The sequence below is a fragment of the Geotrypetes seraphini genome, chromosome 18 (genome assembly GCF_902459505.1).
Source record: "Geotrypetes seraphini chromosome 18, aGeoSer1.1, whole genome shotgun sequence".
Classification (NCBI taxonomy): Eukaryota; Metazoa; Chordata; class Amphibia; order Gymnophiona; family Dermophiidae; genus Geotrypetes; species Geotrypetes seraphini.
The window spans coordinates 11240064-11267353 of NC_047101.1; the positions used below are offsets into that span (position 1 = coordinate 11240064).

Genomic DNA, 27290 nt, shown 5'->3' on the forward strand with positions numbered 1-27290 from the left:
GAGACACTATGTTACCAAAGTGCAAATTATGTCACAATGATAGAGTGGATGAAATTGGAGGGGGTTTGCACTATATGTTAAAGAGGGAATAGAGTCAAACAAAATAAACATTCTGCATGGTACAGATAGCAGCATGGAATCCTTTACTCCTGGTGGAATTCTGCACAAAATATTTCAAAATTCTGCACACAAACCCCTCCCTCCTCCCTTTTTACTAAGCTGCAGTAGAAGTTTTTTACTGTGGCTTGGAGCGCGAAATGCTCCAATGCTCATAGCATTCATATGAGTGTTGGAGCATTTAGCGCTTTGAGCTGTGGTAGAAACCTCTACCGTAGCTTATTTAAAGAGGGCCAAAATTAGCAAATTCTGCAAAATGCTGCAGGTTTATTTGTCAAAATTTAAACAATATTTTTGCTAATTATTATCCATATTCCATTTTAAAACATTTAAAATAAAATGCTTTTCTTCTACCTTCTTTGTCTAGATGTTTATTTTTTCCATCATGTTGGTTCCAGCTTCTCTTTTCTGCTTTCCTATTGTCTACTTATTCGCCTTCAAGCAGCTGCTATCCATTTGTCTTTTCTCCTCTCGTCTGCTTATTCCCTCACTACATCTGTCTCTGACAAATTGATCATTATTTTTTAAGCTTTTTTTTGCCTCTTTCTTACCCTTCTTATCCTCTGTTTCACTTTTCAGCTATCTGTCAAATTTCAATCTTTTCTCCCATTCCCCATCTCATTCCTTCCTCAGTCCTCCATTCCCTTTCATATTCAACATTACTGTATTTCTACACTCTGTAATACTTATCCTCTCATCCATTTCATTGCCACCCTCTTCTCCCCCTCAGGGTTTTATCATTCCCAGCATCTTCCTTTCTCCACCCTTATAGCCCAGCATCACCTCCCTCTTCCTTCTCTCCCCACCCTCATAACCTGACATCTCCCTCTTTCTTCTCTCTACCCTCCTGCACTGTTCCCTATGGTCCGGCATTTCTCCCACTCTCTTCCCTCACTCCCATTGCCAAGCATCTCTCCATCACTCCATCTGCTCCTGGATCCAACATCTCCTTCCTTCTCTTTTTCCTATGTATCTATCTCTCTCTTCCATCCACTCCAGGTCCAACACCTCTCTCTCTCCCTCCCTTACATCCCTACCCCCATGCAGCATTCTCTTTCTTCCTCCCTTCCATTGTCTTGTCCATCATTTCTGTTTCTTTCCCTCTGTCTACCATCTCTCTCCTAGTCTTGTGCCCTGTGTGTCTTCTTCCATGCACCATTTCTCTCTTCCTCTCCTCCATGTGTAACATTTCATCCTGTCCCCTCACCTGCATGTCTCCTTTCCTTCCTCTTATGTCAGCATCTTTCCTTCCTCTCACCCCTCCCATTCCTCTGTGCCAGTAACTTTCCTTCCTTTCACCCCTCCCTTTTCCCTATGTCAGCATCTTTCCTTCCACTCACCCTTCACCTCCCCCTATGCCAGCAGCTTTCTTTCCTTCCCCTCCCCTCTTCTGTACTAGTAACTTTTTTTCTCTCACCACTCCCCTCCCCAGATGCTTGTAACTTTTTTTCCTCTCATCCTTCCCTTCCCCCTATGCCAACAACATTTTTTCCAATAACTGAAGTGAAGCTTACCAGCCTGTGGTTTCCCGCTTTATCTCTGTGACCACTTTTGTGAAAAGGAACCACATCCACTCTTCTCCACTCTCTTGGATCCACTCCCGTCTCCTGGGATTTATTGAACAAATCTTTAAGTGGAGCCGCCAGAACCTCTCCGAACTCCCTCAATATCCTGGGACGGATGCCGCCCGGTCCTATGGCCTTGTCCACCTTCAGTTTTTCAAATTGTTCATAAACACTTTCTTCTGTGAATGATGCGGTATCCACGCCATTCTCATGTGTAATTTTGTCAGCCAATTGTGGTCCTTCTCTGGGATTTTCTTCCATGAACACAGAAGAATTTGTTTAGCACGTTTGCTTTTTCCTCCTCACTCCGCACATAGCGGTCTCACTCTGCACATAGTGGTTCATAGCTTCTTTCTCAGTCTCACAGTTCCGTTTTTCATCTTCCTTCTTTCATTAATATGCCAGAAAAAAAAAATTTGTCTCATTTTTTAATATTTCTAGCCACTTGCTTTTTTTAAAAAGGGGATAATTAATATGCATGAGACATATTTGCATGCCTGTCTCCTCCATTATATGCAAATCTTTCTCATGCATTTTCATTAGGGATATCCTGAAAACCTGACTGGCTGGAAGTCCCCCAGGACAGGGTTAAGAACCACTGTTCTAGATTGACAATATAATCTCAAGAAACATACATTACTCAATGCTTTATGTACTGGGACTAAAACCTAAAGCCTGACGTGATAAATAATAAGCGGCTATTTCAACAACTTCAGTAAAGGGGTCACAGGGTTAGTACATCTTCCTACCAAAATTATAGCTTTGGTTATACCACAGAAAGGCAGAATATCAAAGGCATTACTCATTACCTATTATCTTTCTGTGCTATGTATAGAGGAGTCTCAGTGTAACAGCAGATAAACAATATTAAACTCATTACAAAAATCAAAATGAGAAACAACTTATTTTAGAAAAACTGTTTTTAGCAATTAAAATATTAGGATCCTTCATTGCTAACCGAGACATCAATGCAAAATCTAAGGGGTCCTTATATCAAGCCGCGCTAGCGGGGTTAGCGTGTCGGACATTTCATCACACGCTAACCCCTGCGGCAAGCCAAAAAAATAATGCCTGGTCAATGGAGGCGTTAGCGACTAGCGCGGCAGGCGGTTTAATGCGCGGTATTCTGGGTACCTTTTTCCCTGCCTTCCAAAAATATCCTAGGTACCCCATTTCATTCCTCACTCAAAATCTCCCATCTTGCTCCCCTCTTTGGTACACCCGCCAGCAGTGGCGTAGCGAGGGTGAGAAGCGTCCAGGTTGGTGGCGCCCCTCTCCCGCCCCCTTCCCCGCCCGGGTGTGCCCCTTCCCTGTATCTTTGCGCTCTCTCTGACGTCGCTTCCTAGGCACAGGTTCCGGAAGTGATGTCAGAGAGAGCGCTGAAGCTGATGCGGGCCCAAAGTTTAAAAGGTATGGGGGAAGGGATGGGGTACGTGTGAGAAGCAGGGGGAGGGGGAGGAGTGAGAAGGGGGATTGAGAGGAGGAGGGGTGCCGGTGCCCAGAGCAAGGCGCCCAGGGCAGATCGCCCCCCCTTAATACGCTACTGCCAGCCAGCATCACACCCATGCTCCTCTGATTCAGGGGCAGATACCTTCCAGGTAGAAGTAGTCTGAGTTACATGGCTGCATGTGTAGGGTTACCAGATTTTCCGCCTGGGTCGAACCATAGAAAGAACTTTTTAAGACAGATAATTATTTAAAATATTAAAATGCTTAAAATAAATAACAAGGAAAAATAGCAAATGATTAAGACAATTTAAATAAATAATGTGGGCCAGCGACGAATGGACACAGAAAGCTCACCGCTAATGAGCAATTGTTGAGCGGTAGAGTGGCGTAAGAAAAATTGATTTGAGAGAAATTGATTTCAGAAAAACAGACTTGGGGAATATATATGGGAGCCTTATAGAATAGCATGAAGTCAGTAGTATGCAGAAATTCTAACTGATACCAATTGACTGCAATAATTATTGTTAGTTAAGGGCTCGTTGATCAATTAGGTTGCATGTGCCAAACCACTGCCTATTACATGCATATGTTAATACAGTATACGAGTATAGCACATACATTGCAAGTAGATATTCACATAAGTGGGCAGAGCTCACATTTATACACATAACATTAAATACTATCAGTTACATCTCTAGCATTAAGGCCAAACCCTTAGCCAGCCTGATAGCTGCAGTAAGGCTTGTGTGTAAATTATAGGCATATAACCTTGCTGTTATGCTAGTTTTCCATAAAGGAACATAGGCATCTACATTCTTGTTTAGAATGGCCTCCTACCAAGGACCTTCCTGGCTCCTCTTTATATTTACTACAGGAAGGTTAACTAACTCGCCTCCCCTTTCTGAAGTTGTGTTAGGCTTTTTTTTATCACCGGCCGCAGTGAGCTAATACCACCGCAGCCAGCGATAAAAAAGCCTAAGATCAAGGCCCCACTTTTATGAAGCTGCGTTAAAGTCAATTCTGTTGTTAACTAACCCCCCCCCCCTTTTACTAATCCGCAGTAGAGGGGTGCGCTAAATGCTCCGACATTGCTCTGACGCTCATAGAATTTCTAAGGGCACTGGAGCAGTGTCGGAGCATTTAGCACTCCGGACCACTCTAGAAACCTCTACCGTGGCTTAGTAAAAGAGGCCTAAGGGAATAAAAAAGGTTATTAATGCTTCTCTCAATAGAACTATTTAAATCGTGAAAAAAGATTCTAAGATGGAGTTTTCAATGCAAGCTTTTAATAAAAATATCCCTAAAAGCATATTGGATTTACTTTGATAATGACAAGGAAGAAACGATATATGAGTTGGGAAGAAATTGGATAGTTCCTGCCTTAAAAAAAACAACAATTATATGAATGCGTTGACCTACAGCAGAGACATAAAGAGAGATGAACATATTTAAGATTGTAAAGGAGTTCTTGGCGTCCATCTTTCATGGTCCAAAACAGGTCTGGGATGCAGCATATCTACCACAAATGTTCATGAAATGTGACTGAACAGATTTGGTCTTAGAAGACGGCTAATTTGCATACCTTGGTTATCTTTTATGATTGCATATCAAAACTGTTTTACCAGTAAATACGAGTATAACTTTTTTACCCTCCGGGGACTTCTTTTAAGTTATGTCTGGGGTTTGAGAGCTCCTTACTTGCAACCGTAGAGGTGTTTTAGGTGGTCACCTTAGGTGGAATTATTGTCTACAGTTGTAAACATCTGCCCTGAAGCAGACACCGAGGAAACATGTTGGGCATATGGTCAATCTAATCAGATTTACAGTTTCCACGTTTAGCTATGGCTGCTTTTAAATAAAATTGAGGCTTTATAGTTTCATAGTTTATTAAAAATTTGATTAAATGCAAATCATAAAATTCGAAGTGTTGTATGGTTAAATAAAACATTTTAAAAAAGGAAGACAAACTCCAGGTTACCGACAAGACAGGACAAGACGACCAACCTAATCATACAAGACATAGGGAGGATTGGAAAACAAGAGGAGAGGGGGAGGAATAAAAGAAGACAATAAAGGGAAAAGACACGAAGGGAGGGAAGGGAAAATTAGAATGAAATCATGTAGAAACAAGAAAATTACTCATATGCGTCCTAAAAAGGAAGCATTTTAGACTACCCTTAAATTTATCTAAATTATGTTCTGCTCTGATGGAAAATGGAAGAGAGTTCCCAATCATGGGTGCTGTGACAGAGAAAATGGAGGCACGACCAGTGCCGATAATTTGTAGCGAGGGGACGTGGAGAGTTCATTGAGAAGTGGATCTTAAAGCCCTTGGAGGATCATATTACATTACATTACATTAGGGATTTCTATTCCGCCTGTGCCTTGCGGTTCTAGGCGGATTACATTATGGAAGATATCTGGGCAGTTCCAGTAGAATTACATTTCAGGATAGGAGTATATTACAGTAACAGTAAAGAGTTATGATACTTCAAGTTCACAGAGGATAATACTTATCACAGAAGTTATTACATATAACAGAAGATAATGCATTTTGCAGAGGTAATACTTGGCAATTCGATCGTTTAAATCAGGTGTAATGTAGAAGAGTTACAGTACATTTTAGGTCACAGACAAAGAGATAGTATAGATGGGTGTTTCCGAAGTCGTTGGTTGGGAACTCATTGGGTGGTGGTTAGAGTGATGGGAGATATTTTTTGAACAGTAGTGTTTTTATTTCTTTGCGGAACTCTTTTATGTCTGTTGTTTTGGTCAGTAATTTTGAGATGTCAGAGTCTATTTTAGCTGCCTGTGTCCCCAGGAGGTTGTCGTAGAGTTTCTTTCGACAAGTACCGTTGAGTGGTGGATAGGTGAAAAGGTTCTGTGTTCTCCTTCTTCTTGGTGGGTGGTAGTGATGAAAACGGTTGTTTAGGTAACTGGGTGCCGTGCCATGGGTTACTTTGAAAATGAGACAGTAGAGTTTGAATTGTGTTCTTGCTTTTATTGGTAGCCAGTGAGATTGTTAAGAGACTAGCCTGGATATACTGCTGTATGTGGAAGGGATTGAGGTTTATTTGCTTTTCAAGAAATTGCTCCAGTTTCACATATATGGTTGTATATTCATGGTTTTTGTGATTTCCAAATTGCTTGACACTGTCCATTGGCCTGCATTACTGCTCTTATAGCTATATATTTCAAATCTCAATAAAGAGAAACAAACAAACAAAAAAAATGGATATCTCAGTCCCCGTCGTGACGCAAAGAGCCTGCAATTTCTTTTCATTTTTATCAAAGTATCACTGGAAGGGTCTGGCTTTGATTTTATTTAGTTTTCTGTTCTGCTTAGGATTTAATGAGGGAGAGTAAAAGGAAGCGGATGGCGTCCAACTGTACCTACTACTAGGAGAAGCTCGTGACGCCCAGATTGTGAAACTCCTAAACTGCCTCTCAGAAATCAAAAACTGGATGTCCGTCAACAAATTACAACTAAACGCCTCCAAGACGGAACTCCTTTGGATCCGCAAAGAACACTGCAACCACACCCGTCCCTTGCTACACTGGGACTCGACTACCATGAGTGCAAAAGACCAAGCGCGTAGCCTACGAATACTCCTTGACGGCAACCTGTTGCTTTCCAACCATCTCTCAGCTGAAATCTTCATTTTATTACCTGCGACAACCCTGAAAAATAAGGAACTACTTTTCAGAGTCTGACTTCATTCAACTACTCTATGCCTTAATTCTCTCCCACATGGATTACTGCAATATGCTATTCACCAACTTCTCTAGCATGTGCAGCAATCAGGCTTCTAAAAAATCTCCGTTCCCGCCACTCTGTCTCCCAGGCTCTAGCGTTGGCTCACTGGCTGTCCATAGCCAAACGTGGTGTCTTCAAGGACCTGATGCTAGTGTTCAAATCCTTGCATATCATGTCGCAGGGCTACATGATGGCTATGCTTCCTCCGTACATGCCAAACCAGTCCCTCCACTCCCAGAATGAACTATGCCTCAAAATACCCCTTGGTCATGCCTTTCAACTGCAAACCCCCAAATGACATTCCTATTCCCATTTCATACTGAGCCACTGGAATTGACGGCCCCCGTAGATCAGATCCCTTGAAGGACTCCTCAACTTTAGGAAAGCAATAAAAACAGACCTCTTCACCTAAACCCCTGCCCTTGACCAATGGATTACAAAGAAATGTATATTGGTACCGGATCCCAGTATGTGTCATGTAGAGAAAACATGTACTGGAAAACTTGCACTGCAAGGATAACTATGGCAAATTGTAACCTGTATATTATATATATTAGTATTAGACCCTCTAGTATGTGTGAAGTTAGAATGTAAACTTGTATCGTAAACTTGTACTTAAATTATGGCAAATCCAGAGCAAATCATAACCTGTTAACTATTATCTATATTTAACTTGTAACCCATTCCAAGCTCTTTGGGGAAAACGGAATAGAAAAAGAATTTAATAAATAAATAAAGCAATCTATTGATAAGTAACAATGCTTTGAACTTTGATTTGATTTTTTTGCTTGATATATCACTAACTTCCTCCTCACTCACACACTTTTACTAAGCTGCGGTAGAAATTTCTACCACGACCCAGAGCGCTAAATGCTTCGACGCTGCTCGGATGCTCATAGAATGCTCATTTAGCGCTCCGGCCCGCGATAGAAACCTCTACCGCGGCTTAGTAAAAGAGGGTCTAAACATAAAATTGTGTTAAAGAATAAAAATAGCATCCAGTAATCAAAACAATTACAATACACACACGCTGGGTTTTACAAAATGGCGCTAGAGGTTTTTAGTGTGCGCTAGTCATGTTAGTGAACCCTAACGGTTAGTGTGTACTAAATGCTAAAGACACCCTTTATATTCCTATGGTTGTCTTTAGCATTTAGCATCCATTGACTATTAGCGTGCCTTAACATGGTAATGCTCATTGATGAATTCCCCCCTTAATGTGAATGGGGTTGCGGGTATGATTAGTAGTAATATTGGCATTTCTATATTGTACATTTTTTTGCTACTCACCAATGAAGGTTATTATTTTGCCTGAAAATTGCAAAAAAGTCATAGCTTGAAACATTCGATGAAGAGACGTTTGTGAATAATGCATTTAGGAGTTCTTATACTAGGCTTTGGTAAAACTAGGCCTTAGTCTATGCTTCTGTAAGAACATAAGAATTGCCGCTGCTGGGTCAGACCGGTGGTCCATCGTGCCCAGCAATCTGCTCCCGTGGCGGCCCTTAGGTCAAAGACCAATGCCCTGAGTCTAGCCTTACCTGCATATGTTCTGGTTCAGCAGGAACTTGTCTAACTTTGTCTTGAATCCCTGGAGGGTGTTTTCCCCTATAACAGCCTCTGGAACAGCGTTCTGGTTTTCTACCACTCTCTGGGTGAAGAAGAACTTCCTTACATTTGTACGGAATCTATCCCCTTTTAACTTTAGAGAATGCCCTCTCTCTACCTTAGAGAGAGTGAACAAACTGTCTTTATCTACTAAGTCTATTCCCTTCATTATCTTGAATGTTTCGATCATGTCCCCTCTCAGTCTCTTCTTTTCAAGGGAGATGAGGCCCAGTTTCTCTAATCTCTCACTGTACGGCAACTCCTCCAGCCCCTTAACCATTTTAGTCACTCTTCTCTGGACCCTTTCGAGTAGTACTGTGTCCTTCTTCATGTATGGCGTACGGGTCTTTCCCACACACTAAAGTCCTTTTTAGTGCAGCTGTAGAAAAACCCCTGTTTTTTAATTTTGTGCATTACTAGTTATATGCTAATGTTATCATGAGCATGTGGTCATTTTTAGAAATTACTATGGGAGCGCATACTGACACCTATTTTGTAGGTGGTAATCAGGACCAACTCAAAAGATTATTTTTTTTAAAAAATTTATTTACACGTTTATATCCCGTGTATCTGAAATCTAGGTGGGTTACAACATCACATTCATAAAATTAAAAACAATACAATTACTCAGTAACACAACATAAACACACAACATAAGTCTTTTAACTTATAACATTCATCATACAACTCATAAAATGAAATCAGATATGAACTAAATTACTCTCAAATCCTGGAAAGCATTTCTACAAAGATGAGCCTTCAAACTCTTTCGAAAGGATTTAAAAAAAAAAAAAACTGGAATCAAACAAATCGCATCCGGAAGAGAATTCCATAACTAGGGTTCAACGACAGAAAAAATATGTAAACGTCTCGAAGATTTAGATATAGATCGTACTGGAGGAACTTCTAACAATTGTTTAAACTGAGAACATAGTGAGCGTGCGGGTACATATATCTCCAGTTATGAAGCCACAACTTCAGGCAGCAGACCACAAACTAATTTATATACCAAAGTCAAGATCATTAATTGAATTCTGCATGTTATCGGCAGTCAATGAAGCTCAACAAGCAAAGGAGAAACATGAGCATGGTAAGGAATCCCACCAATCACTCTGTCCACGGCATTCTGCGCCATTTGAAGGGTCCTCAGTAATTTATTTGGCAATCTACACAGAAGAGAATTACAGTAGTCCAAATGTGACAAAACATAACATTGCATGACTTTTTGGAAATTAGATGGAGAGAGCAAGTCCCGTAATATCAAGATCAGTCAAATCTTGAAGTACAGTTTTTACAACAGATGCAATATAACTGCAGAATTGTAAAGAGGAGTCTAAAAAGACCTGACCCATGCCCTGCCTCTTGGTTCATGCCCCATCCCCAGCCAGTTTGTCTGGGGGCGGGGCTATGGGTCCAGATTTTAATCAACTAAAATCTGGTAACCCTAAGCTTAACTCATGGTCCAAAGCCGTCACGAGAGCCTCAGCTGGTCCATACTGTAGACTAAGCTGCCCCTGGAAGTAAGAACTCCTGTGTTATCCATGCGCTAACTGACATGCTCCCTTAGTGGCACAGTAAGGGCGGGGGCAAGGGGGGCAGTCCGCCCTGGCCGCCATGTTGATGGGGGTGTCGACACCCCTCCTCCCCTCTCCCACCTCTTACCATTCCTCCCCTCCATGTGTGCGCCTCCCTTCCCCCATACCTCTAGTTGAAGTTGTTGTTTGTGGTGGTCAACAGCGTGCTCTTCGCAATCCCCTTCAGCTGTCCTGTTACATCACTTCCGGGTGTCAGGCATAGGAAGTGATGTCAGATGGAGAGCTGACGGCATTGCGAGGAGCACATTGTTGGCTGCTGTGAGCAAGAACTTCATCTAGAGCAGGGATGCCAAAGTCCCTCCTCGAGGGCCGCTTTCCAGTCGGGTTTTCAGGATTTCCTCAATGAATATGCATGAGATCTATGTGCATGCACTGCTTTCAATGCATATTCATTGGGGAAATCCTGAAAACCCGACTGGATTGCGGCCCTCAAGGAGGGACTATGAAATCCCTGGTGTAGAGGTACTGGGGAAGGGAAAAAGGGGGGGGGACGGGGAAGGAGTGGGAGGGAGGGATGGGCACCACTGCCCCGGACACCTCTCACCCTTGTTCTCGCTAAAAAATCAAACACATCTCTTAGCATGCGCAGTTTGCCAAATTATCTCAAGTACTCCATTTTCTGCTCCATTAGGCATGAATTAGTGCCTAGCACAGCTTAGTGAAAGGACCCCTTAAGTAATAAGTCAAATTAGCAGCAGCCTTTGAATGGAAAGAGTATGAAAAGAACAGGTAATGTTGGAAAATCGTAAAGGAAGCGATAATAAACTACAAGTGTCATTCCAACAGGCTTTGTCTGTATAATGTGTGTCTGTGTATTTAAAGTATGATATACTGAAGCTTTAGTTTACTAGGCGCCAGCCAGTATTATCAGCTGTAGGCAATCCGGGTTTTATTGCACTTACATTTTATTGTCAGGACAAGTTTATGAGATCCTGTTCATTCCTTGGACGAGGAGTCTAACATAATTGCTTTTTAATTGACGTGTTTTGTATTCGGTAGGCAAGTAAATAATTTAGATAAGGGCATTGCAGGAAAACAATGGAGCAAATTTTCAGGCTAAGCTGGGAGCCATGCGGAACTCAGTGTGTACATTCAGCACCGCTGTCCCTGTTAGAAGCAGCGTGGAATTCGGGTGTCCGCGGTGTGGTGACCGCACCAGCGTTACCCATTGAATGTAGACCCGCAATGCAGCCAGCTTAAACGAACCAAATCATTTATCTGTTTAGGAACTAAGGACTTCTTACACAAAGGCGCGCTGGCGGTTTAACACACGTAATACCACGCGCTAAATTGCCGGCCGCGCTAGCCGCTACCGCCTCCTCTTGAGCAGGCGGTAGTTGTAGGCCAGCGCGGGGGTTAATGCGTGATGAAAAGTCACGTGCGTTAACCCCGCTAGCGTGGCTTGATAAAAGGAGCCCTAAAACTTTATAAAAGCATTTTTCCATGTATATGTCAGTACATATGCGTAAAATGTCACTTATAAAATTATTGATTTCGGGTAGGGCTGTCCAATGCTAACGCCTGCCAGCTAACCGAAACGAACAATCTTTTGGGTCCTTTTACTAAGGCTCGCTAACTGATGTAGCTCATACTAATTGATTTAGCACGTGCTAAACACATCCATAGAATATAATGGGTGCGTGAGCATTTAGCACGCCTTAGTAAAAGCACCCCTTTGTAATCTTTTCGTTGTCATTGTTAAAAGCAATGAAAACCAGTTAGTTAGGGTGAGTTCTGCATTAGCAGAAAATACTTGTGAACAGTAACTGTCGAAAACAGTTTTGGACTAGAGAGTTGCACGGGGACAGAAATCCCACCCGTGCCCGCCCGTCCCCGCCAGGATCCTCTCCGTCCCCACCCGTCCCTGCAAGGAATTACCTCCATCCCCACCTGTCCCTGTCAGGATCCTCTCCGTCCCCACCCATGCCCACCAGGATCCTCTCCGTACCCACCCGTCCCCGTCAGGATCCTCTCCGTCCCCACCCGTCCCCACAAGGAATTACCTTCATCCCCATAAAAAGCAGCAATTACTTCTGACAGGATCATCAATTCCACAGTTTCTTTTGTGTTTGCGCTGCTGTTTACCTGGTGGAATCTCTTTGGTGAAACCCTTTTTTTGTTTTCTGTTCAGGTAATTAACTTATAAACCCCCTCTTTTACTAAGGCTGACATGTCCATTATATTATATGGACGAACCCTGCTTCCAAAGCCTTCCATCCCTGTGGGAATCCCGTGGGCCATAGGGGGGTCCCCGTGGGAGTCCCGTGGATTAGGGGGGGATTCCCACAGGACCCGCGGGATTCCTGCGATCCCCGTTCCTGTGCAGACCTCTATTTTGGACTTCTTCCTAGAGCATCTAATCTGTCCTTCTTATACTTTATAAATCCTGTATCTGCATTGTTTTGTCTTTAGCACAGGGCAGGGAGGGGAGAATTATCCCAGCTGTTCCAAGTCATAGCAAGCCTTTCTCCAGTGCTTCTTTGGGGCAGGGTTTGAGTGTGGATTGAGTTAGATCCTAGTCTCCTTATCTCAAAAAAGATATAGCGGCACTTGAAAAAGCTCAAAGAAGAGTGACCAAGATGATAAAGGGGATGGAACTCCTCTCGTATGAGGAGAGACTAAAAAGGTTAGGGCTCTTCAGCTTGGAAAAGAGATGGAGTGGAGTAGAATGGGTACAATGGATCGATTTTTCACTCTGTCAAAAATTACAAAGACTAGGGGGACACTCGATGAAGTTACAGAGTAATACTTTTTAAAACCAATAGGAGAAAATATTTTTTCACTCAGAGAATAATTACACTCCGGAATGTGTTTCCAGAGGATGTGGTAAGAGCAGTTAATGTAGCTGGTTTAAAAAAAGGTTGGAAAAATTCCTGGAGGAAAAGTCCATCTTCTGCTGTTGAGACAGACATGGGATGGTAGCATGGAACGCTGCTACTATTTGTTTTATTGCCAGGTACTTGTGTCTTGGATTGGCCTCCGCGAAGATGGGATACTGGGCTAGCTTTCATATTCTTTATTATGTAAGATTGTATTGCTGACTTTGATTGTAACCTCTTCGCTGATTGTCCAGCGCCTCTTGCTGTAAACCGCCTCGAACTTATATGGTTTTGGCGGTATATAAGAATAAAATTATTATTATTATTATTAGTCTGACCCAGAAAGGCTATTCTTATGTTCTTTTGTGAGCCAAGAATAGGATATTGAAGCCATTATGACATCACTGAAGAGGTTAGCTCTTAGGCATTGGTAGAATGAAGCATTATGACATCACAATCTCAGCTCTGGAATGTTGCTACTATTTGGGTTTTTGCCAGGTACTTGCGACTTGGATTGGCCTCCGCGAAGACGGGATACTGAGCTAGATGGAACATTGGTCTGACCCAGTTAGGCAATTCTTATGTTCTTATCGTAGACCAAGAAAACTCTGTCTTAATATACTGGCTTCTAAGATTTTGACGCCTACTGGTGCCTAAGTTAATGTAGGCGCCTCTAGGCATGATTCTGTAAATGGTGCCTAACTTTGATTCACATGCGGTAAGTGCTCCTTGTATTTATTTATTTATTTTGAACTCTCTATAGCATTGGTCCCAACCCTGTCCTGGAGGACCACCAGGCCAATCGGGTTTTCAGGATAGCCCTAATGAATATGCATGAGAGATTTGCATATAATGAAAGTGACAGGCATGCAAATCTGCTTCATGCATATTCATTAGGGCTATCCTGAAAACCCGATTGGCCTGGTGGTCCTCCAGGACAGGGTTGGGAACCACTGCTCTAGAGCACCTTTAACTACCTACTGAATTAGCCACCGTTTATGGAATCTGGCCCAAATTATTACTGACAACTGAACTTTTTTAGGGGACACGCTTTCATCTTTTGTCATTTTGTGTACAGTTGAACTCACTGTGCTGAGATCCACTCATATACAAATACATAATCTACGTCTCCTCAGTGCAACAGAGCCTGTGCCATGGCACCAGATGTAGGCCGCTGTGCTCCTGAAGGTTCCACTGTATGCACTTATTTTTATAGATGTGCAATGTTATTCATAGAGTCTGTTTTTGCACTCTTTCTTGGTATGCATAAACGTACAGTTTTGGTGCATTGGAGATATTCATGTTATGCCTAGGTGATCTGTTGTGGCTATTTGCCTCCATATATTTCACATCCGCCAGACTACCGGTATAATAAATGCTTCATGAATCCGAAACCCTAGTTTGATGGCTAAGCTCTGGCTGGCTTGCACTTTACATGGTTTAGAATAAGGACGCTGTCATTTTAATGACGTGTTTGGTCTCTTTAAGAGAGAATCAGAGGCCGTCCCTTTTAATGGTTCACGAAATTGGAGCCTGAGAAATTTTCAAAAATGTCAAACGTCTTGCATTATTAGAGGTGAGACTCACATAATTAGAGCATTCTCTTTTCACTGTCACTTTTCCATCTCACCTAGGTGCGAGAGGAGACAGAAAAAGACGACTTCATAGTACATACAAACTTAATATCCACTTTCAGGTTTTCTACTGCTGTTCATTGTCACTTCCTAAGAAGGTCGAACTGAGTTCACGGTGAAGAAGGAAGTGACTATTTCTTATTACGAGCCCTGTTTTCCAAAGGATTACTTTCATTTTGGGTTTTAAAGACATTAACAAACAGGACCATTATAGTACCAACCCTCCAAGTCTTTCAGAAAAGAAGCATATTTCAAACATTAGTAAACATCTTCTTAAAATAATTTGTCAGAGCAGATACAGTAAAATGCACTTATACAAAGCAATACAGTAATCTGAGAATGGAACTTATAACCCGAAGACTCGTAAACCTCTGAAGAGTATAACATTGTAGTGGATGTTTGGCTTGTCTACTATCTCACAGAAATAAAAACGCTGTGCAGAAGTATATTGAGGGCAAGTAAGATTCAACAGGAAAAGAGTAGCCAGAAGTAGATGATTGTATTAATTGCCGGATATATTCTCTACAATTCATATAATTCTGTTATTCTGTAACTCTGTAATTCTTTATTCATTGTAATTCTGTCCTTAAACTAACCTTTTGTAATCCGCCTTGAACCGCAAGGTAATGGCGGAATAGAAATCCCTAATGTAATGTAATGTAATGTAATGTAATATATAGGCAACTAATCATATATCTCACTTAGGGGGAGGGGGTCATGCTAATTGCAGCACCATAAGAATAGCCAATAGCATCTGTTAATCCAAGGGTAGGGAACTCCAGTCCTCGAGAGCCGTATTCCAGTCGGGTTTTCAGGATTTCCCCAATGAATATGCATTGAAAGCAGTGCATGCAAATAGATCTCCTGCATATTCATTGGGGAAATCCTGAAAACCCGACTGGAATACGGCTCTCGAGGACTGGAGTTCCCTACCCCTGCGTTAATCTTTAGTAAAAGACCCCCTTAGTTACACCACAGCTTGTGCAAGATAATAGAATCTTAATTATATAAGATCAGTGTAATATTCAAATTCAGGGCTCCTTTTACTAAGGTGCACTAGCGTTTTTAGCGCACGCAGGATATTACCGCACGCCACACCACGTGCTACATGGCTAGAACTAACGCTTGCTCAATGCTGGCATTAGCGTCTAGCGTGCGGGGCAATGTAACATGTGCTATTCCACGCGTTAATGCCCTAACACAGCTTCGTAAAAGTAGCCCTCAGTGATAAACTCCAAATGATTTCTTATTGTTGATGTAGTTTCTGTTGGTGGGTTGTTTTTTTTTTTTGGAGGGGGGTTGTTTGATTTGTTTGGGGTTTTTTGTTGTTGTTTTGTTTTTAGGTTTGGTTGCTTATGGTTTTATTAATTTATTTTTTTGCTGTTCATAGTATGATTGTATTTTATATAAGGTTAAGGCTGGCCTAACCACTAAGCAAAGCTGGACAGTGGCCTAGGGCAGCAGATTCTGAGGATTAGCAAAAAGCTGCTGCAGGCAAAACAAACCAGTGGATCTTAGTAGCCACACAAACTCAAGTAACCTTCAATGTATACTATGATGTCCAGTTACACCTTTTTATAAAATTGATGTAGAATGATCATGATTGTTGAAGCCTGGGAGGTGCTAAACCTGAATGTTTGCCCAAGGTGATCAATATTCTTGTCCAGGGGCCTAAAACTCCATATGTGTTCAGATTTATTTGCTGAGGTCAGAACTAATGTTAAGATCCCGATAATAGGATATTGTTTTACGTTATATGTTTTGGGTGTTTACGTTATATGTTTTGGGTTATATGTTTTGGGTGTAAATGCACCGAACCCTAAGGAATTCTTCCTCATCAAAAATGAGGCCATTCAGGAGTTCCAGAAAATCAAATAAATGAGAGAGAGAGCTGTATAACCCTGTCAGTTATAATAGGGAGAGATGAATTGTTAATATCCGAGGATTATTGTGGAGTGGAAAATTGTACCAGTATTTCTGCTGTAATTTGTACCTGCAAATTCTTATCAAGCAGTGGAAGAGCCTTTGACCATGGTCCAAAGAGGTAAATGTGCCAATGCTTATTAATTCCTATGAGTGTCGCAAAATTTACCTCCCCAGACCACGGCAAAAGGCTCTACTGCTCCTTGATTAAAAGGAGCCCTCAGGTGTTTCTTGTTTCCATGCGTGTTTTTCTCAATAATGGTACCTTTTGTGAAACCGCGGTAGAGCATTTTACCACGGGCCAGCGAGGAAATGCACCGAAGCTTATTCCATTCCTATGAGCATCAGAGCATTTACTTTGCTGATCTGCTGGTAAAAAGCTCCCCCCGCAGTTTGATAAGAGGGGGCCTAAGGCCCTTATGTTGCCATTTCTGTTCAACCAATATTACTACTACTATTAATTATTCCTATAGTGTTACCAGATGCACACAGCGCTGCACAGAGTCACAAATAGTAAGAAAACAGTCCCTGCTGGAAAGAGCTTACAATCTAAATAGGCAAGACAGACAAACAGGATGTCATGGATAAAGTTAAGGGGAAGGGTTAATCTGCTGGCTGGGTTGGAGTGCAGAGGAGTAGGGTTAAGGAATGAAAGCTATATCAAATAGGTGGATTTTCAGTCTGCTTTTAAACAAGGGAATGGAAAGGGCTTGAAGGACAAAATCGGGTATTTTATTCCAGGCATAGGGGGCAGCTAGATGAAAGGAACGAAGTCTGGAATTGGCAGTGGAGGAGAAAGGTTACGCTAAGAGTGACTTATCTGAGGAATTGAGTTCTCTGGGAGGTGTATAAGGAGAGAGAAGCGAGGAGGGATATTGAGGAGCAGCAGAATGAACACACTTGTAGGTCAGCAATAAGATCTTGAACTGTATGCGACGGCAGATAGGGAGCCAGTGAAGTGACTTAAGGAGAAGGGTGACATGAGCATAGCGAGGTTGGTAGAAGATGAGTCGTGTAGCAGAGTTTTTGCACAGATTGCAAGGGGGGCAGAGACGACACAAAATAGATGCCATAGCCCAGGGGTGGGCAATTCCGGTCCTGGAGGGCCGGAATCCAGTCGAGTTTTCAGGATTTCCCCAATGACTATGCATTGAAAGCAGTGCATGCAAATAGATCTCATGCATAGTCATTGGGGAAATTCTGAAAACCCGACTGGATTCCGGCCCTCAAGGTCTGGAGTTGCCCACTCCTGAGCTAGATGAAAGGAATGAAGTCTGGAAGTGGCAGTGGAGGAGAAGGGTAACGCTAAGAGTGACTTAACTGAGGAACAGAGTTCTCTGGGAGGTGTATAAGGAGAGAGAAGAGAGGAGAGATATTGAGGGGCAGCAGAAGGTCAGCAATAAGATCTTGAACTGTATGCGATGGCAGATAGGATATCCTATATGCCAGAGGTATTCTCTCATTTTCTGGTGATGGCTTTCACTCAGGAACATTAAACACACGAGTAACCCAAGTATTAGCTCTAAGTAATATTATTCGACTGTATATATAGGGGTCCTTTTGCTAATTGGTTTACTGTATGCTAAATGCTACAGTGCCCATTATATTCTATAGTTGCCTTAGCATTTAACGCGTGCTAATCTTTAGTGTGAACTAAATTGTTTAGCGCGCCTTAGTCAAAGGACCCCATAAATATTGGTCTATTTGATAATAAATGCTTTTCATTTAAAATGAAGATGCTAATGAAAGAGCAAGTGATGTAGTTTTACCTATTCATTTCATAAATAATCTAGGGGGTCTTTGACTAAGGCACGCTAACTGATTTAGCGTGCGCTAAATGCTAATGCTCCCATTATATTCTATGGACGTGTTAGCGTTTAGCATGTGCTAAATCGGCTAGCGCACCTTAGTCAAAGACCCCCTAAAGTTGACGTATTCTACTCCAGAATCATTATAAAAATTTAGAAAAATATAGGATTTTATTACGTTCAAACGTAAGCTTCCTTTTACTAAGTCGCAGTAGAGGTTTCTACCGTGGCCTGGGGCGCTAAATGCTCCGACGCTGATATGAATTTTTTGAGTAAAAGAGGGGTTAATGCCTCTAAGTACTAACTTATAGCTTTTCAGCTAAGCCACTCTTTAACATCTATTTTTTTTTTTTATTTTATTTTAAACAGTGGCTTTCACTATTTTCTTTCACATCATCTTTCCTTCACATGTATCTTTCACATCAGAGAACATATATTCCAGAAAATAAAAAAAAAATTTCCAACAAATGGTCTTTGCCACCGGGCTCATAGTAGACAAAGGGACTGAATCTGTAAACGGTGCCGCTCGGTGCGGTTGTCAATCAACACCGCTAGACGCCATGTACAGAAATTGCTTAAAACTAAGGCCCTCTTTTACTAAAGTACGCTAATCGAATTAGCACGCGCTAAACGCTAACGCAGGCATGTTAGTCTATGGACGTGTTAGCGTTTAGCGCGTGCTAATTTGATTAGCGCATATTAGTAAGAGAGGGTGTAAGCTGATGCCTACTTGTGATACGTAACGTGAATTACTCCTCTGAAATTGCGTTGTTTTTCCTGATGAATAATAGTTGAAAATCCCATAAGGTGCATAATTGCTATTTTATTGGATATGTGCATGATGATTTTATTGGGTTATTGCAAAACAGCATGTGTACATTTTTATGTTTTTATGTGTGTTACTTTGGAAACCACTGAGATTCCTGGCGGTATATAAATTTTTTAAAGAAATAATAAATCTAGCAGCGCTTAAGGCATCCTAGTGCTAGATCTACGCGGATATATTAGGCCGGGATTTTCCTCGCCTAATTTAGCGGCAGCTACCACAGACGCCTAAGTCGTACCATACCTATTCTCCGGCCGTAACCATGCCTACTTTTCAGGAAGGCGTTGTTAGGGGCCCCGACTTACTTGTTGCTAGGCGCTGCGTGGAATGCCACACGCAGCTTGAAGGAATCGTCTTTTGGGTTTTTTAAATAAAATTAGCTTTTAATGGCATGGCCAGTGACCGTGCCAATTAAACTAATTAAAAGATTAAATTTGGCGCAGATTTCGGCTAGGGGGTCGCTAGGTGTCATCAATAAGGGTGCATAGCAGTGCTCAACCTTGCCACTGTTTATAGAATTCCCTCTCAAGTGTTCATAGTAAAAAAAAAAAAAATCTGATCTCCAGTACTGCGTTTCTCGAGTAATAGAAATAGCATAGATTTGTGATTTGCTGAAATGTTTGGTAGGTGCCCCGTAAATCATTTCCGTTCTCAGCCAAGGCAGTTAATGCTGTGTGAATTAAGCCCTGGAGTCTGGTAAAGATCAAGCCTGGGGCATCTGATAGGCGCCGGGTGGGGATGATAAGAGAAACCATCGCTGTTTGCAGGGACCCTAAACTTTCAGTCTTACTTAACAGAGAGCTTTTAAAACTCCTTCTTGAGAAAAGGAAGCTGGATTTTGTTGCTTTAAGAAAGTTCTGCTAGGCTTATAGAATACTTGGCCACCAGTTCCCCTCTATTGGGAGTTTGAAGGCAGAGCTAGTTAAGGCCGGGCTGCTGCAGGGATGGAGGGATTTATTACCAAGGCTGGGAGGATTTAAAACCTTAAGTGGGCGGAGTTATGATTAACTACAGGCATTTGAACGAAAGCAGGTCACTTTAATTTCTTTAGCTAAAAACTATCGAACTAGCAGCTTCCATGTCTGTACAAAGGAGCTGTTTATCTTTGGACCTTGGAGCCTCAGTATTATTTAAGAAGACTACAAACTAGAGATCTGTGAAAGATTCTGTATAGGCCTCTCTTTCAGCAACGTTTAAACCACCCAGTGGATATTCTCTTTCTTTTGCCCTATTCTGTGGAATAAGCCTGGACTAAAGCTGTCTTCCTTATGCTCATGGCTTCTTTTAAAGGCGGAATGAATTTGGAGCGCTTGCCCGACAATCTGAGACCCCAGGCTTCCCATGACATGGCTTCCAGCTTCCATTTGCAGAGATCTTCAGAATCGAGAGACCCCACTGAGAATTCGGCCAGCGAGTCATCTGATGCCGAAGTCGCAGGTAAAAAACTAAATAAACAAAGGCATGAAATGAGCCATAATGCAAAGTGAATCTGGACTAGCGCAAAATGCACCTTAGAAACTTGTACTGCTTTTACGAGTATGTCAGCTGTGTTCTAATCGAGTCCAAATCAGAGGAGAGGTGATGGAGCTCCGGGGCTCCAGATAATACATCCAGGCCCGGCTCACCGAGCTCTTGCCTATGTATAGCCGTGTAATACCTGAGAGCCAGTCTCTACCGCAGGCTTTGCATGTTTGGCTCTAGGGTCTTGTTTTCAGCTTTGGTTTCTCAGATACAGACTGGGGTGGGCGATTCTCTTACCCTGCAGGTCTTCGAGTATTACTTCTGTGTTTACGTTGAAAAATTGAACCTGCACCAGCTAATAGAAAAAGAAACAATAGCTAATTTTTGTCATGGAAGGGGACATGCATATTTTGAAACAGGTCTTTCATGTGGCCAATCGGTGTGGGAAAATGTGCGGTTCCCTAGTTTTCAATTAAGGAAGAACCCACTTACAGATTCAAAGGCAAACGACTCTTTTAAGGAATAACACATAAAAATGTTTGCCATTCCAAAGACATTTGAATGTTATTAAATAATTTTACAGCAGAGGGATATCGCCAAAACTAGCCAAGTAACTTTCAATACGTAGCATTATAGCAAACATGTTTGTTTGCCAGGAAGGTTAAAAAGGCCAAATCCTTCAACTGGTTTCACGTGTTTTTAAAACAAGATTACAGACAAGTTTTCATACTGTGGAGGTTAATGGAATTCCCTACCTAATTCTCCCTGCAAAAAAAAAAAAAAAAAAGATTTTTCCAAGCTTTGTGAATCCTCATTGCTAGCTCTCCTTCGAATACCAAGCTTCACTGTTCATGTCTACAAAAAAATAATTCAAAAAATAATCACCTTGAATTGTTATGTGGTTATCACCTTTGAAGAAACAAGGTCCCTTATATTTTATGTGTAATACAAAAAAATATCATGCATACTGTTGAACACATATACAGTATTTTGTAATATCCTGGCGGTTACATGCAAAACATTATTTTTACTAGAATTAGGGATGAGCGTGCATTAAATAACGAGTTTCCCAAAAGCTCCTCTTCATAAATAAGAAGCATGCAACTGCGTTGGTACAATATTTGTTTCTTAGCAGGAGTCATAGGGACCTATGTTTATATCTATCTATCTATCTATATACAGTTTATAGTTTCAGCATCGCAACATGAGGGTAGCTAAAGGCCACAGTGGCCTTCCAGTCTGCCTGCTACATCTGCATATAATAATATTTCTAAATTCAACTCAAAGCAAACAGCCCACTTTGTCCATGGTTTCTGCTTGAGCCCTCTGTAATGTTCTCATATCTTGTTGCGAGCAAGACCAAAGCCTTCACGATATTGGCCTCACAGTGCTGTTTTGAAGCCCTGATGCAATAACCACTTTGTTGTTTAGGGTTGCAACTTGCCACGAGGACCATCGTCCCAATGCTCTTAAGCCTGCGAATAAAAGCAACCCAGAGCAGGCTCCTTGAAATAATATGGCTAGTGCATGAAAAATCCTTTCCGATTCCATATTTCTCAGCTGGTTTTATTTATTTATTTATTTATTTTACTTTTATAAGTGGGTATAGGACAGTGGTCTCAAACTCAAACCCTTTGCAGGGCCACATTTTGGAATTGTAGGTCAAGTAACAAAATGTGAGGGCCGCAGAAAAAATAGTTAATGTCTTAGTAAAGAAATGACAATTTTGCATGAGGTAAAACTCTATAGTTTATAAATCTATCCTTCTCTCTGATGTTGTGATGTCAGAGGGAACGCTTCCAACGCAGGCGCGGATTGCATTAGGAGCCGCCACCTATGGCTTTGAATGGAAAAATGACTGCAGCAAGGGAGCCGGCCAGAAACTAAACACTTGATCATCGCATACAGACCGCGGGCCACAAAATATTACCTTGCGGGCCGCGAGTTTGAGACCGCTGATATCTAGGGTTTCTGGGAAGTTTAAACATTTTTGCAGACTTTTACAAACCCGCAGTAGAGGTTTCTATCACAGGCTGGTGAGGTAAATGCTCCAACGCTCATAGGAATTGAATGAGCGTCAGAGCATTTACCTCATCGGCCCGCAGTAAAAATCTCTACAGTTTAGTAGAAGGAGCCCTTTGTTATTTTGCTGCCTGAAATAAAATTATAAGCAATACTTTTGATTATAGAACATGTGACATATTTAGAGCATAGATTAAGAGAAGGGGCCTCTATGGGAAAAATAGGTGATAGCAAAATGCTTAAAATAATTTTTTTTTCTTATATTTGCATAAATCAAAAGATGTTTAGGATGCCCTCATTCTGCTGTTTAACTAGATCAAAACCAAAGTCTACCATCTGCATTTGCAAATACAGTTCTCTGTAGGGTTAGTCATTACATTTAAGAAATAATTCATAGACTGATTCACATTAAGATCTGTGTTTCACAGCGTATGTTATTCTGAGTCTAAAGATAAAAGCTATGAGGAGGGATTTTGGAGACTGTCCTCATCCTCGTTTTAGACGGATGCATTTTGTCCAATATTCAGAGTCAATTTTATGTCATCTATTATATTTTACTTTGTGGGAGAGTTATTCTTTTTAATCCAAATTATATTTATTAAATAAAAAGTTATTTCAATTTCTTCTGTATAGAAGCTTCTTGTAATATGCTTAACTCCTGCAGTGTGCATCGTCTGCGGATTTCTTTACAATTTTTAAACATAATCTTTTGATTCACTCTTGAGAGGATACATCTGAAAACATTAGTCCAAACCCCTGTAAATACTAGAAATCCCAAATTAGGACAACTTTAAAAAAAAAAAAGTTAGGGTCCTTTTATCAAGCCGCGCTAGCGGGGTTAGCGCGTCGAACATTTCATCACACGCTAACCCCCGCGGCTGGCTAAAAAACTAATGCCTGCTCAATGCAGGCGTTAGTGGCTAGCACGGCAGGCGGTTTAATGCGCGGTATTACGTACGTTAAACCCCTATCGCAGCTTGATAAAAGCACCCCTTAATATTTTGTAATGTCCTCAATTTTTTTTTTAACTAAACCTTTCATTTAAATCAAAATATTGATTTTGCTAAGTAAGTCATATTATATCATTCTAACAAAATCATATTTTAATTTTTATAAGGATGCATTTATTAGTTTTGCATAGTCAAACAATAGGTTTGAACATAGGAGAGCAGCATTAATGATTTTGCAAGGGGAAAAGTATTCCTTAACTTTTATGCACATTCAGTGATTTATTTATTCCGATGACACTCTGCATCAGTTAAGCCAAGAGACAGTTATACGTGAAATTAAAAATGAAGAACATCTTAGTACAGAGCAAAAGCAATTGAATCAGATCTCAAAGTCACAATATGCATTTAACATCCCCAAATCATATGCAGTGTTATACATGTAAATTGTGCAATCACGTGGCATTCTCGTTTTTTCCTCGATTTAATATAGGTAGTGCTTTAAAACCAGACATAGGAGAGATGTATACAGAAGAAGGACCTTTTCCATTAAAATAAAACTTGTTCCCTTGTTTTCCATAGCCACAGAAATTACCTTTTAATGTGATGTGTGGCTCTGGATTGCTTTTTTACAGCTCAACCAGCACAAAGGTTTCTATCTACAGCAGTGTTTCTTCTGAATGAGAGGAAAAAGGATCTCAGAAAGTGACAATAAAGAACTTATCAGTTCCAGATTTCAATTATTGATCCTAAAAAAAACTCTCGTATATTCAAAACACTTAAATAAACTATGGGGTCCTTTTACTAAGGCATGTTAGCCATTCTAGTATGCGCCAAATGCTAACGCATCCATTATATCCTATGGACGCGTTAGCGTTTAGGATGCACTATAACGACTAGCACGCCTTAGTAAAAGGACCCCATTATTTTTAAAACTAATGTCTTAATACATTTTTTTTGCTTTTTTTTGTCATTCTCACTGTTATTCTCAATATTTATATGGTACCTGTAACTGCTAAACACTCAGGGGCAAATTCTATAAGAAGCGCCCAAAAGTTAGGCGCCCAAATAGGCACCGTTCAGCGCGATTCAAGTAAAAATGCTGTTTAGTGACTCACGCTGAGTGGCACCTATTTTAGAGGCGCCCAATAAATAGGCCAGCTCTAGGCGCAAGGAAAAGCGGCCATGCGAGCTCTTAAGCACGCTTAAGAGCAGTGATTCTGTAACAAGGCGCCTAACACGAAGCCACGCCCACATCTAACATGCATAGCGCCTATTTTTTTTGAAGGCCGCCTAAATGTTAAGAGGCGCCTTGTTACAGAATCACTCTCTCTTGATAGGCACCTAAGTTTCAATTATTTTTAATTAAAAAGCTTAATTGAGCTTGTTATCCAATTTAGATAGGCGCTTATCTAGGTGGGCGCCCCCCAAATAGGTGCCTAACATTAGGCGCCGGTTACAAGATTTGACCCTCATTGCTTGTTCTGTATAACTGACCATAGCATTAATGTTGACGTATGTTGGTAACAATAAGGTGCCAAAAAATTGGCTTTTTATGACCCCATTGATCTCAAGTCCCCTGCTCCTATCCCTAGAAAAATCTGGTGGTAAGAGGAGTAGTCAGTGGCATAGTAAAGGGGGAAGTGGGCGGGGGCGGTCTGCCCCGAGTGCAGGGCCCCTCCTTCTCTGCCCCCCCTCCCACTCCTCTCTTTGCTGCAAAGGCATGCCTCTTGACTTCCCCCCCACTTTCTTTACTTACCCAGCGCGAGGTTGCTGCTTGCGTTGGCATCGGCGCTCTCTTTAACGTCACTTCCGGGACCCACGCTTAGGAAGTGACGTCAAAGGGCAAGCGGACACCGATGTGGGCATGCTACTCGCGCCGAAGAAGTTAAAAAGGTATGGGAAAAAGGGGCTTGTGCGCAGCAGGGGAGGGGCGCCGCTCACCTTTTACTACGCCACTGGGAGTAGTTAAGAAATACCGCTTTTGCTTTGCCTCTGACTGTTTTGCAGAGAAAGACCGAAGCGGGGAACAAAAAAGCGAAGATGGAAACGCGGAAGACCCTTCCAAGAAAAAGAAGCAAAGGAGGCAGAGGACTCACTTCACCAGCCAGCAACTGCAGGAGCTGGAAGGCACCTTCCAAAGAAACCGCTATCCGGACATGAGCATGAGAGAGGAGATAGCCGTCTGGACCAACCTGACTGAAGCAAGAGTGAGAGTAAGTCAAGAGTACAAGCAGCGAGATCGCTGCTGGCCAAACGAAAACATCAACAAATATTAAATCAAATAAGTGATTCAACCTTTCCTTAAAGAGGTTTTGTCAACCTTAAGCTCATTTTGCTTCATGATAACTAAGTTTCCAAGTTTATTAAGTATTTGATTAATCGCTTATTCCACATTCTAAGCGATGTACAAAATATTAAAATATTAAATTACAATAGTTCAAGGGAAACAGACAATATGAATATAACTCACAAGACAAAACATGACTCAAGAGGAAGGGAATGGGGAAAGAAATACAAGTTTAAAAGATAGTAAAGGAAACATATAAGGGAAGAAAAACAATAGGGAGGGGGAAAATAATAAGTAACAGAGAATTTGAAGCCCAGGGCTCAGTAGAGAGCCCTAAACTAATCCAACATTCTAGTTTTATTAGCTGTCAAATGCCAGAAGTGGGCTGGCTTAGACTTAGTCGTACAGCATTTATAACTGAAAGTTTAACAACAGAGCCTAGACGGAACTTGGACGTTGTGACTTAGGCCATGTAAAACATGGTCTAAGTCACAAAAACCACCTAAACTCACCAGATAAGCACTGCAAACACATAAAACAGACCCCCACACATTACCCCAGTGGTCACAAACCCCCCTCCACCTCCATAAAAATTTTATTCACAACTTTAAATTTCAGCCTCCAGACCATCATCACCTGGCCGCCTGGCATAGGAAAGCCTAGTCGTCCAGCCCAGAGGCAGCTTAAGTCATCTTGGGGGTGTGTTAGGGACCCATGGAGAGGAGGACCCATGCCCATAAGCCCCTGTAATCACTGCATTGATACTGAAACATGTGCACTGCCTATACACCCCCAAAACCCTTTTTTACTGGCTTATAAGTGGCTCCTGCAGCCATACGGGCTATTGGGGTGGTAGATAAGTGGGTCTAGGGGATCTTGGAGATGGTTTGGGGGGCTCACCGTCACCTATAAGGGAGCTGTAGTGAGGAGAAGCCATGGCACCCTTTTTGTGAAGTTCACAGCAGTGCCCTGTAAGGTACCCCACTATTTAGGTGGCATGTCTGGATGTTCAATCCATCACTTTGCAAACCCCTCCCACGTCCAACAGGGCTTGTTCTAGGCGTTTTGGACTTGGACGGAATGTTGGATGGAAATGTGGTATAAAGATAGACGATTGTGGCTTGGACGATCAGATCGGCAGGACGTATAATTAGACGATTTTTGAAAGTAAAAAAAAGTTGGCCCTATCTTTCAAAAATGTGTCTTAGGCTCTTTTTAACTTTGGATGACTTGCGATATAGACGTAATAGGACATAGACGTCCTTTTCGATTGTGCCCCTCTCTGTGTTCATCCCACGCTTCTTTGAACTCCGTCACCGTTTTCCTCTCCACCACCTCTCTCGGGAGCGCATTCCAGGCATCCACCACCCTCTCCGTAAAGTAGAATTTCCTTACATTGCTCTTGAATTTACCACCCCTCAACCTCAAATTATGTCCTCTGCTTTTACCATTTTCCTTTCTCTAGTGAGA

General features: G+C 41.7%; 1 protein-coding gene across 1 annotated transcript in view; it reads left to right on the top strand.

The window, feature by feature from the left end:
- Nucleotides 1-27290, top strand: part of LOC117351700 (pituitary homeobox 1-like) — a 40281-nt gene that overhangs the window by 9425 nt on the left and 3566 nt on the right. The window contains exons 3-4 of the mRNA XM_033927401.1: nucleotides 20391-20537; nucleotides 25541-25746. Of these exons, the coding sequence (XP_033783292.1) occupies nucleotides 20391-20537; nucleotides 25541-25746 (353 nt within the window). The remainder of the gene's footprint in view (nucleotides 1-20390; nucleotides 20538-25540; nucleotides 25747-27290) is intronic.